Consider the following 10,879-nt stretch of genomic DNA (forward strand, 5'->3'; position numbering starts at 1 on the left):
CAGGGCCTCCACGACCAGTTGCTGAACAGCAACCTGGATCCCAGTGAGGTGGAGAGGGCTAAAGAAGGCCAGGTACGTAGGAGGGCCAGGCCGGGGCGTGGGCAGAGGGAGGCGGGGCTGGCTCAGGACTCCAGCCCGGCTCCTCTGCAGAAGGCAGACTTCCCGGCAGGGATTCCCGAGTGCGGCACCGATGCCCTCCGGTTTGGACTGTGCGCCTACACATCCCAGGGTAGGACCCCAAATCTCTCCCCGCCCTCTTCCTCCCTGAGGCCACCCCTCCTCCGCCCTGGGCAGGCTGGGAGGGCGAGCTGAGGACACTTCCCGCACCAGGGCGTGACATCAACCTGGACGTGAACCGGATCCTGGGCTACCGCCACTTCTGCAACAAGCTCTGGAACGCCACCAAGTTTGCCCTGCGTGGCCTGGGCAAGGGTTTCGTGCCCTCGGCCACCTCTGAGGTGAGGGCCTGGTGGGCTCGGAGTGACCCCCACAGGCTGCACCCCGCCGCTCGACCCAGGAGCCTCTCTGCGGGGGAGCAGAGCAGAGGTTGCAGGAGACGCCCAGGCATTGGGCCCTCCCCCCATATGGGCATGTGGCTTCCCACCGTCAGGCTCTGAGTGCATATTTGCCCACGGTTCCTGCCTCCTGGGGTTCTGGCTCCCTCCCCCTGGGCATATCTCCCCTCAACTGGTGGCCCTGGCTGACCTGCCCCTCCCCCCTAGCCTGGAGGCCACGAGAGCCTGGTGGACCGCTGGATCCGCAGCCGGCTGACCGAGGCCGTGAGGCTCAGCAACCAAGGGTTCCAGGCCTACGACTTCCCGGCCGTCACCACCGCCCAGTACAGCTTCTGGCTCTATGAGCTCTGTGATGTCTACCTGGTGAGGAGGAGCACAAGGGGGCAGGGGCAGCGAGCCCCGAGCCAGCCTGTCCCCTCCCAGCTTGTCACAGGTGCAGCGAGGGCTGGAGACTAGATCTTTCCCAGCCCTGAACCCGCCTCCGTCCCCCAGGAGTGCCTGAAGCCTGTGCTGAGTGGGGTGGACCAGGTGGCTGCTGAGTGCGCCCGCCAGACCCTCTACACCTGCCTGGACGTTGGCCTGAGGCTGCTCTCGCCGTTCATGCCCTTCGTGACTGAGGAGCTGTTCCAGAGGCTGCCCCGGCGGCTGCCGCAGGCACCCCCCAGCCTCTGCGTCACCCCCTTCCCAGAGCCCTCAGAGGTACGGGGTGTGGTCAGTGCGGGGCTCGGGCCTGTGCCCGGCCCTCCTCACCCTCCTCCGCCCCACAGTGCTCCTGGAAGGACCCTGAGGCAGAGGCGGCCTTGGAGCTGGCCCTGAGCATTGCCCGAGCCGTGCGCTCCCTGCGTGCCGACTACAACCTCATCCGGACCCGGCCCGACTGTGAGCCTCGGGGCGCCTCCACCCGCCCGCTGTCCCCAGGCCGCTCTCTAGCGTGGCTGCCTCACCTTCCTCTCTCCCCTGGCAGGTTTCCTGGAAGTGGCCGACGAGGCCACAGGCGCCCTGGCGTCGGCAGTGTCGGGCTACGTGCAGGCGCTGGCCAACGCGGGTGTGGTGGCTGTCCTGGCACTGGGGGCTCCTGTGCCCCAGGGCTGCGCGGTGGCCCTGGCCTCCGACCGCTGCTCCGTCCACCTGCAGCTGCAGGGGCTGGTAGACCCGGCCCGGGAGCTGGGCAAGCTGCAGGCCAGGCGAGGTGAGGCGCAGCGGCAGGCCCAGCGTCTGCGGGAGCGCCGCGCTGCCGTGGGCTACCCGGTCAAGGTGCCCCTCAAAGTCCAGGAGGCAGACGAGGCCAAGGTGTGTGGTGTGGGTGGGTGCGTCCTCCCCACTCCCCGCATCTCTGACCCGGTCCTGGTCTGCGCTCTGCTCAGCCCCAGGCAGTCCATGGGGCTCAGAGCCCAGGCCCCTGAACAGGTGGGGACCTGCTGGGCGGGGGCATGACAAGGTGAAGACAGGCAGACCCAGATCCAGGTACCCTGCCTCCCAGCCAGGCTCCTGTGGCCCATCCGGCCCATCTGGCCCCTGGAACATGGCATCCCACATGCCGGGGCTGGGAGCCCTGGGTAAGCCAGGAGGGCACAGGGAGGCCGCTGTGGGGCCTGGCGGGACGGGCCATTCTGCCAGGAGCCCTGGGGCAGCGTTCCCCTGCTGAGTGCGGCCTGGGAGTCCGTGCGCCTCACCTGCTCTCCCTCGGGCGGGGCTGCCGCTGGGCCCCTGGGCTCTGAGGCTCCTGTGTCCTTGGGGACTGACCACTCTGGGAAAAGACAAAACCCCAGAGATGGTGGAAGAGAAGGGGTGCTGGTGGAGAGGCTGCTGAGCATTTGGGGGACCCACCACCACAGTCCCTGAACTACCCCCTGCCCGTGGCCCTCACCCGCCTTTCCAACTCGACCCTCTGCCTTCGTGGGTGTCTGGGGTCTCTCTCGGGCCCCGTCCTCCACCCACCAGCCCATTCCCCCCCAGCTGCAGCAAACAGAAGCAGAGCTCAGGAAGATGGACGAGGCCATCGCCCTGTTTCAGAGGATGCTGTGACACCAGCCCTCAGCCCCGTGGCCCGCCGGGGGCAGCAATAAATATTTTGCCACAAAACCATCTCTTGTCTGTGTTTGTTGGGCCGGGAGTGGGGTGCTGAGGGGCTGGGCGGGATAGGGGTGCTGAGGGGCTGGGCGGGAGTGAGGTGCTGAGGGGCTGGGCGGGATAGGGGTGCTGAGGGGCTGGGCGGGAGTGGGGTGCTGAGGGGCTGGGCGGGAGTGGGGTGCTGAGGGGCTGGGCGGGTGCCAGAGCCCAGTGGGCAGCGGGGTGTCTGTCTGGGTCTGCCCTGGCCCCGAGCCAGGCCTGAGTCACGCTGCGTCGCCCTTCCTCCCAGCGCTCACCTCCCCACTGCAGCCAGGGGAGCCGCCCGGTGCCGCTGCTGCTGTGGCTTTGGGCCCGGAGGACAGGCCAGGGGTCAGTCCTGCCCAGCCCCACGTGGGTTAATTATAACTCTGACCTAAGTGCCCTATGAGACACCACTGGCCGCCCTGCTGGAGACCCACCGCAGGTAGGGGACTTCCTGTGCTGGGGGGAGGGGTGTCAGGCTGGGTGGAGGGGGTTCCCGGGGGAGGAGCCTCGGCCCCTCTTGCCGGTGTAGGTCCCAACCCGCGGAGAAGGCCCTCAGGTTGTCTGGGCAACGAGAGGGCAGGAAGCGGCTGGAGCGGCTGGAGCTTGAGGCAAAGCAGAAGCGGCCCGCAGGTGCCCAGGGACACAGCCGCCTGCCCTGGGATTGCTTCTCCCTCCTCCCATGAGCCCTCTGTCCCCCAGGCCTACGTCTGCTATGCCCCCCCCCCCACGTGCCCCTGGCCCTGGGCTCCGTGCTGCTGCTGCTGCTACAGCTGCTGTCCCCCACATCTGCCTTCTTCCCCAACATCTGGAGCCTCCTGGCCGCCCCTGGCTCTGTCACCCACCAGGACCTGACGGAGGCGGCGGCTCTCAATGTCACTCTGCAGCTCTTCCTGGAGCGGCCGCCCCCGGGCCGGACCCCCCTTCGTCTTGAGGACTTCCTGGTGAGTGTCCCAGGGTCCTGCCACATGCCAGCCCTACCCCGGCGGTCCTGGGGCCTCTACTCCCTGAGGTCCTGCTTGCCTGTCCCCTCCTCTCTACCCCCTGCAGCCACAGCACCCAGGATCCCTGGTCCTGAAATCAGGAGTCCCCCCCCCCGCTGAGGAAGGTCCCGGGCGGCCCTGAGGGGTGCCTGCCGTGCCCTTCCACACAGCCTTGCGTGCCAGTTCCCGAGGAGGCGTGGGCAATGGCCCAATCCCAGGGGCTTCCCTGAGCCCATCCCCTGCCCTCTCCCAGGGCCGCACCCTCCTTGCCGATGACCTTTTTGCCTCCTACTTCGGACCTGGGTCCCCTTCCCGGCGGTTCCGAGCAGCCTTAGGCGAGGTGTCTCGTGCCAATGCAGCCCAGGACTTCCTGCCAACTTCCAGGAACGACCCTGACTGGCACTTCGATGCCGAGCGGCTGGGCCAGGGGCGCACACGCCTGGTGGGGGCTCTGCGGGAGGCCCTGGTGGCCGCCCAAGCCGGCGACCACGCCCTGGCCCGGCAGCGCCTCGGGGCGGCCCTCCATGCCTTGCAGGTGAGCAGGACTGGGGGTCATGGGCAGAGGGCCCTTCACTGCCAGTCTTCCCGTCTCCCGGGCGGTGCCTTCTGACCAGGCCTCTGGAAGGGACCGGGGCCCTGTCTGCCGAGGCCCTGAGGCCACGCCCTGGTCCCCGCGTCCACACGGCAGGTGAGGGCTGGCAGCCGAGACAGCCGGTGCCCGTCCCTCTCCTTCCCCGGAGCAGGACTTCTACAGTCACAGCAACTGGGTGGAGCTGGGGCAGCAGCGGCCACACCCGCACCTCCTCTGGCCACGGCAGGAGCTGGGGAGCCTGGCACAAGGTACGGCCGCCTCGCCTCCTCTCTGGAATGCCCTCCGAGGCCTCGCAGCTCGACCCGAGGCCAGGCCATCTGGGGCTTCCCTGCGGTCGCCGGGGAAGGACGGCCAGGACCAGGCTGCAGGCCCCGCTGCGTCCCTCCCACACGCTTCCCCGCCCTCCGGGTCCGCGGGGCTTTCTCTCTCGGTCCCTCAACCTCCCAGCTGAGCAAGGACCGCAGCTGCCTCCTGTCCGACCGCTCACTTCCTGTGCACAGTGCGCAGGGGTTGGCCCCACACTGCTGGCGTCCCTGGCACAGTCCCAGCCGCAGATCCTGTCTCAGCATCAGCCCCTGAGCTCCAGGGTCAGTTCAGGGAGCCTAGGGGGCGCCTGGGATGGCTCCCTGAGGGCTGGCGCCTTGGCAGCGGAGGAAAAGCTGAAGTTTGGGTGGACAGGGTTAGGGTCGGGGCGGCAGGGTCTTGGGCTCTAGACCTTGCCCCTCCCTTTGCAGTGGGAGATCCTACCTGCGCCGATTGTGAGGAGCTGAGCTGCCCTGGGAATCTGCTGGGTTTCACACGCCTCACCTCTGGCTACTTTGGAACTTATCCCTCCAAGCCTCCAGGTACCAGACAGAAAAGCCCTCAGAAGTAAGGGGAGTCACCTCCTCTCCCGGACCCTGTCCCCAGGGCCCTCAGTCTCTAGTCCAGGGGTGGGCAACTTTTTGACTCGAGGGCCACAATGGGTTCTTAAACTGGACCGGAGGGCCGGAACAGAAGCATGGATGGAGTGTTTGTGTGAACTAATATAAATTCAAAGTAAACATCATTACATAAAAGGGTACGGTCTCTCTTTTTTTGTAGTTTTATTCATTTCAAACGGGCCGGATCCGGCCCGTGGGCCGTAGTTTGCCCACGGCTGGTCTAGGTCCTCACCCCACTTCCTGGAAGGGAAGGACTAGGTGGATGAGGGCCTGCTGAGTGGCCAGGACTTGTTGGGGGAGGGGCAGGAGCAGCTAATGAGACCTCCATTGCCTGAGGGCAGCTTCTGGGGATGGACTGGAGGCTGGGGATCCCTCATGTGCTGTGGGATGACCTCCAGAATGTCATCACTTCCTGCCGGTCCTTCGCTGAGCAGTGAGAGGGCCAGGCGCGCTCAGAAAGGCCCCATCTCTTAGGGGGCAGTGGGTTTTCTACTCCCACCTCCGGATCCCTTTCCCCACCCAGGAAAATGCAGCCACGGGGGCCGTTTTGACCAGAGCAGCTCTCAGCCACCCCGGGGAGGCATCAACAAGGACAGCACCGCCCCGGGCTTCTCCCCCCACCACACGCTCCACCTCCAGGCTGCAGAACTGGCCCTTCTGGCCTCCATCCAGGCCTTCGGGCTCCTGCGGAGCCGCCTGGGGGACCGGGGCTTCTCCAGGTGAGTGGCCCTGGGGCGGCTCCCTAGGAGCTCCCCGGGGAGCTGAGAAGCCGGGGCTGGGGACCAGTGGGCAGACCCGCCCTGTGGCTCTCCGCAGGCTGCTGGACATCACCCCTGCCTCCAGCCTGGGCTTTGTGCTGGACACCACGGGCAGCATGGGCGAGGAGATCAACGCCGCCAAGACCCAGGCTCGCCGCATCGTGGAGCAGCGGCGGGGCGGCCCCCTGGAGCCCGCCCACTACGTGCTGGTGCCTTTCCATGACCCAGGTGGCCGTCTGGCGGGAGAGTGGAGGGAAGGACAGCGGCAAAGGTGTGCCGCGGGCAGCGGGCCTGCGCTTACCGCGAACAATCGCCGCTGCGTCCACTGCTCCCAAAGGGCAGCAGTCACAGCGCTTCCCCAGCACCCACGCTTAGGCAGTGGCCCTGCTTTCTTAGGCTCCATTTTCAGGTCTACTTCCCACAGACCGAGGAGGGGATGCGGGGGTGGGGGGCGGGGGGGTTGGTGGGTGCAGGCCTCTGAAGTATCTGAGACAGACAGTTACATAGCATTGAACAGGAATTCAATCTGACCTGGGCCAATCTCACTGTGTGTCCTTAGCTTGGTCATATAACTTTGCCTCGGTTTCGTCATCCATAAAATGGGTCCCCACTAGCTCCATCCTGACTGTCTCCCAGGGTTGAAATGATCATCAGGTAAAATGCCTGTAGGACTGAGCGTTTCCCCAGGGCCGGTCTAAGTCTGCATAAATCTCATAGCTGGCAGGTACGGGGTTTCTCACATATTCGATGAAGGTATGAGGAAGTGAATAATGAAGAATTCAGCCACTTATGTGTCAAAGGCACTATTCCAAGATTCACAAAACCAATTCCTTTAGTCTCCCAATAACCCTGAGGTGAGTACTGCTGTTGTGGCTTTGCAGGGAGGAAACCAAGGCCCCGGCTATGTTTTATTCTTACACACACTCCCCAGGCCCCCAGGCCCCAGGAAGTGCGCCACTCTGCTAAGGAAATGAGGCCCACTTTCCCAGCAGAGGCCCGAGCCCTGCCCTGCCTGTATCAGGGCAGGCTGGTGTGTCAGGACTGCCCAGCCCAGGAGCACAGCGGCTTCCTGCCGGGTGGGCGTAGGGGGCCTCCTCGCTCTCCACCTCGCACCTCTTTCCTCCTCCCAGGGTTTGGTCCTGTCTTTACCACCAGTGACCCTGACAGCTTCTGGCAGCAACTCAATGAGATCCAGGCAGTGGGAGGCGGAGACGAGCCTGAGATGAGCCTGTCAGCCCTGGAGGTCTGCCCTCCCGCCCCACTCTCCCCCTTTCCAGGCCCCACCACCAGGGGGAGTGAGAGCCTTCCTGGGACCCTGTCCCCATCCCTCCTCCAGAGTCTGGCCCCACTGGCTTCACTCCGGCTCTCCTTGCTCTACCCTGTTCCCTGTTGCCGCCATCTTCACGCCAGCCATTCCCTCCCTGCCAGCTGGCCCTGCTGCACACCCCTCCACTCTCGGACATCTTTGTCTTCACGGACGCCTCGCCCAAGGATGCCTTTCTCACCCACCGCGTGGAAGCCCTGGCTCAGGAGCGACGCTGCAGAGTGAGCATAGCCAGTGGGCAACCCGATGTTAGCTCCCAGGGAGACCCAGGCCCACAGTCTCATAACCAGGGCCCCGCCACACTGTGGCAGTCGAAGCAGCCTCGGCATGAAGTGGGCGGCTGGACAATGAGGCTGACATTTCCTGATCCCTTCACAACTAACGAGTGAGAGGCCCTGCCCTTAACCAACTGAATTTGTATTTGAACCTGCCCCCAATAAACCATCTAGCTGCCAACAACCCACTATGTGGATGACATATGGCAACAGTTACAAGGAGTGGCAACTACTAACGGGGGGGGGGGGGGGGGGGGGCAGTGGGAGATGCTGCGTAGCAGCCAGAGGGTAGTCGGAGACCTGACCACCAGCCGGGAGTCCTGGGGGGACGGGAGCATGGAGGCCGCACTGACCACGGGAGATGGCGCGTGGGCTCCTGAGTACTGGCCTCTCCTCTGCGCACAGGTAACATTCCTGGTGACTGAAGACCCGTCGCGGGGTCAGCGCCGCGTCCGGCGTGAGGTCTTGTCCCCGCTGCGCTTCGAGCCTTATGAAGTGGTGGCCCTGGCCTCTGGAGGCGAGGTGATCTTCACCCAAGATCAGCACATTCGCGACGTGGCAGCTGTTGTTGGGGACAGCACGGCCGACCTGGTGAGCGGACGGACGGAGGGACAGGGCTTTCAGCTCGGCGCTGGGGGGTGAGTGACGCTGCACCTCTCCCTCTAGAAGGGAATGGCTCCCATGGCCGTGTTGCCAGAAGGTGTCGCGGTGGGAAGGGCAGTTTGTCTTCCTGGAGAGCCAGGCTATCCACCCTGCCCCTCCCATGTTAGTCCCCCACCCCCCAATCTTGGGTTCCAAGGTTCTGTCCTGGGGACAACTGAGGGACTCCTCCTTAAGCCCTCGCCTCCAACTGCCACGCTCTGTAACTGTCCCTGGTTCATGCCCCTCTCGAAGGTATCTTCTCCAGGTGTCCGTCACTTCGCTTCTTTCTGTCTGCACCTTTCTCTCGTCTTTGTTCCCACTCATTCCACGCCTTATCTCTTCCCCACCCTCCAAGGTGGTCCTGCCCCTGGAACCCCCGGTGGTGGTGCCTGGGAGGCCGCTGGTGTTCACTGTGGATGGGCTGCTCCGGAGGGTAACGGTCCAGATCCACGGGGAGGTCCGCAGCTTCTGGATCAGGAACCCTGCAGGTACTTCCATCGTGTGCCAAGGCAGAGGGAAGAACTGAGAATGGAGGATGAGGGCCATCTGCTAAGGGAAAGAAGTGTCTCCTGTGACCATCTCTTCTCTCCACTCCCACCCAGGGGTCTCCCAGGGCCAGGAGGAAGGCCAGGGCTCTCTCGGCCACACTCGCCGCTTTGGGCAGTTCTGGATGGTGAGCATGAATGACCCCCCCCAGACAGGGACCTGGGAGATCCAGGTCACAGCTGAGGGCAACACCCGGGTGAGAGTGCAAGGTGAGGAGGAAGGCTTTCCTGGGAAGGGGAGGGGCGGGGAGCTGCAGAGCTCGCAGAGCACATGGTCACAGCCAGCTGGGGAAGGTCTCTGACTCCCTCCCCCCCTCAGCTCAGACGGCTCTGGACTTCCTCTTCCACTTTGGGATCCCCGTGGAGGACGGCCCCCACCCTGGCCTCTACCCCTTGACCCAGCCAGTTGCAGGTGCATCTATACCCCCCACCCCAACTTGTTTGTGGATTTCACACTTACAAAATTCTCTCTTATTTAACTGTCCATTGGGTTATAACTTACATGTTTTACGCAAATGTGCACAGAACGCCCCCCTGACCGCCCCACCAGTCCTCCCGGGGGTAGCCCTGTTCTGACCGCAGACCACTTCTCCCCGCCCTCCGGCCGCAGGTCTCCGGACCCAGCTGCTGGTTGAGGTGACAGGGCTGTGCCCCGGCGGCCGCCGGGAAGGGCCGCTGCCCCACTTCTCCCACGTCGTGCTGCGAGGGGTTCCGGGGGGCGCCGAGCTGGACCGGGTGCCCTTGGAGCCCAGGGGAGCCCCGGAGCGAGGTCTCCTGGTGGCCTCGCTTCCACCCCCGCTGCTGTCCACCGCGGGGCCCTTCGCTCTGGAGCTGCTGGGCCGGGACGGCGGCGGGCGGGACCTGCGCCGGGCGGCGCCCCAGCCTTGCAGGGTGGCCCCGGTCCTTCTGGAGGTGAGCCCCGGGCAGGGCGCAGCGGGCGGAGAGCGCGGCTCCTCCCTGACCCGCCCTCCTCCGCAGCTCAGTGGCCCGGCGGGGTTCCTGGCCCCGGGCAGCAAGGCCCCCCTCAGCCTTCGCATCGCCAGCTTTTCGGGGCCTCGGGATCTCGACCTCAGGACGTGGGTCAACTCCAGCTTCACGCTCACCTCCAACCTCTCCAGGTGCAGCCCGAGCCTCCGGCTTCTCCCGGCCCCGCCCTTTTCTCGCGCGGGGCTTTGGTACCTCCTCTAAGCCCCGCCTCCGGCCCCTTCTGATTGGCCCTCAGGCGCCCACCTCCCCTTCCGCCAGCGCTTGGCTGCGCCCCCCACGCTGGGCTCTCGGGAGCCTGGCTGTTTCTACCCGCTCCGCAGGGTTCGCCTGGAGCACAACGAGTCCGCCTGGGGGCGCCTGTGGCTGGAGGTCCCGGAGTCGGCTGCCCTGGACTCCGTGGTGACGGTGACTGTGGCTGCGATGGGTCGAGAAGCCAGACCAGTGCCCCCGACCCACGCCTTCCTCCGGCTCCTGGTGCTGGCCCCGCACCCACAGGTGACGGGCCCCCTCTCCATCGCAGGGTAGGCAGGCCAAGGGGGGCTTAACTTGGGTGTAGACACCCAGACGGACTTTCCCTCTTCTCCCCAGGACCAGCTCGCTGTCCCTGCCCACTCGTCTGGCCCGGTCCTCGCCATGGCCAGCTCCACCCTTCCTCCCTCCCCTTTGGTGACTCGGGGCAGGGCGGGGGGAGGGCTGGCAGGCAACCCCTGGTGGGGCACAGTGGCCGGGGTGCTGCTCCTTCTAGGCCTGGCCTCCTGGTGACAGCAGCCCCTAAAGGCTGGGTCTCCAGCGCCCTTTCCAGTCCCTCCCGGTGGGTGAGCGATGGCGTGGGCCCCGGGCCCTACTCTCCCAGCGGGGCTGGAGGTTTTCCTTCTCATGCACTTGTCCCTTCTCTTAGCAAGATTGGGATAAAGGGTAATCGATTTTCCCACAATGCACTTTCCCTAACCCTCGTGGGAAGCAAACCTAAGACTGGGGTAGGAGGGTACTAAAGTGTTATTTATAAAATTGCTTTTATTTGAAATTCTGGAGAAACTTCTATTTTATTTTTGTATTTAAATTTGAAGGACATTTTCAATAAACATGTCTTCTCCCCAGAGGGATTTCAAAGATCACGTATGCACAGCATATAGGAGCGTGAGGGCATGGAACGCAGGAAGGGGAAATGGAGGCTTTCAGGAGCAGAGAAGGCGCTTCTCGCCTGATGTGTGGACTGCAGTTGGCCCACCACCTAGAGCTCCTTC

General features: G+C 64.8%; 2 protein-coding genes across 4 annotated transcripts in view; both read left to right on the plus strand.

Annotated features, from left to right (window-relative positions):
• VARS1 (valyl-tRNA synthetase 1) overlaps positions 1 to 2,597 on the plus strand; it is an 88,246-nt gene extending 85,649 nt beyond the window's left edge. For all 3 annotated transcript variants that reach the window (XM_059702327.1, XM_059702325.1, XM_059702326.1), the window contains exons 23-30: positions 4 to 72; positions 151 to 229; positions 331 to 458; positions 723 to 878; positions 1,008 to 1,214; positions 1,283 to 1,394; positions 1,480 to 1,805; positions 2,472 to 2,597. In XM_059702327.1, the coding sequence (XP_059558310.1) occupies positions 4 to 72; positions 151 to 229; positions 331 to 458; positions 723 to 878; positions 1,008 to 1,214; positions 1,283 to 1,394; positions 1,480 to 1,805; positions 2,472 to 2,540 (1,146 nt within the window). In that variant the 3' untranslated portion in view covers positions 2,541 to 2,597. The remainder of the gene's footprint in view (positions 1 to 3; positions 73 to 150; positions 230 to 330; positions 459 to 722; positions 879 to 1,007; positions 1,215 to 1,282; positions 1,395 to 1,479; positions 1,806 to 2,471) is intronic.
• A 411-nt stretch (positions 2,598 to 3,008) lies between these two features.
• On the plus strand, positions 3,009 to 10,872 carry VWA7 (von Willebrand factor A domain containing 7). The gene is made up of 17 exons (XM_059702267.1): positions 3,009 to 3,048; positions 3,294 to 3,550; positions 3,843 to 4,124; positions 4,333 to 4,429; positions 4,916 to 5,026; positions 5,628 to 5,823; positions 5,921 to 6,090; positions 6,993 to 7,105; positions 7,291 to 7,407; positions 7,867 to 8,052; positions 8,459 to 8,591; positions 8,706 to 8,858; positions 8,968 to 9,060; positions 9,259 to 9,560; positions 9,627 to 9,766; positions 9,956 to 10,130; positions 10,224 to 10,872. The coding sequence occupies exons 1-17, from the start codon at positions 3,009 to 3,011 to the stop codon at positions 10,395 to 10,397; spliced, it is 2,739 nt and encodes a 912-aa protein (XP_059558250.1). The 3' UTR covers positions 10,398 to 10,872.
• Positions 10,873 to 10,879: the final 7 nt, after the last annotated feature.

Source organism: Myotis daubentonii, chromosome 6 (genome assembly GCF_963259705.1).
Source record: "Myotis daubentonii chromosome 6, mMyoDau2.1, whole genome shotgun sequence".
Lineage (NCBI taxonomy): Eukaryota > Metazoa > Chordata > Mammalia > Chiroptera > Vespertilionidae > Myotis > Myotis daubentonii.

Coding starts and splice junctions, on each gene's coding strand:
- VWA7 (XM_059702267.1), top strand. CDS start 3,009: ATGAGACACCACTGGCCGCCCTGCTGGAGACCCACCGCAG. Junction 9,061..9,258: donor CTTGACCCAGCCAGTTGCAG/GTGCATCTATAC, acceptor CTCCGGCCGCAG/GTCTCCGGACCCAGCTGCTG. Junction 10,131..10,223: donor TGCTGGCCCCGCACCCACAG/GTGACGGGCCCC, acceptor TCTTCTCCCCAG/GACCAGCTCGCTGTCCCTGC.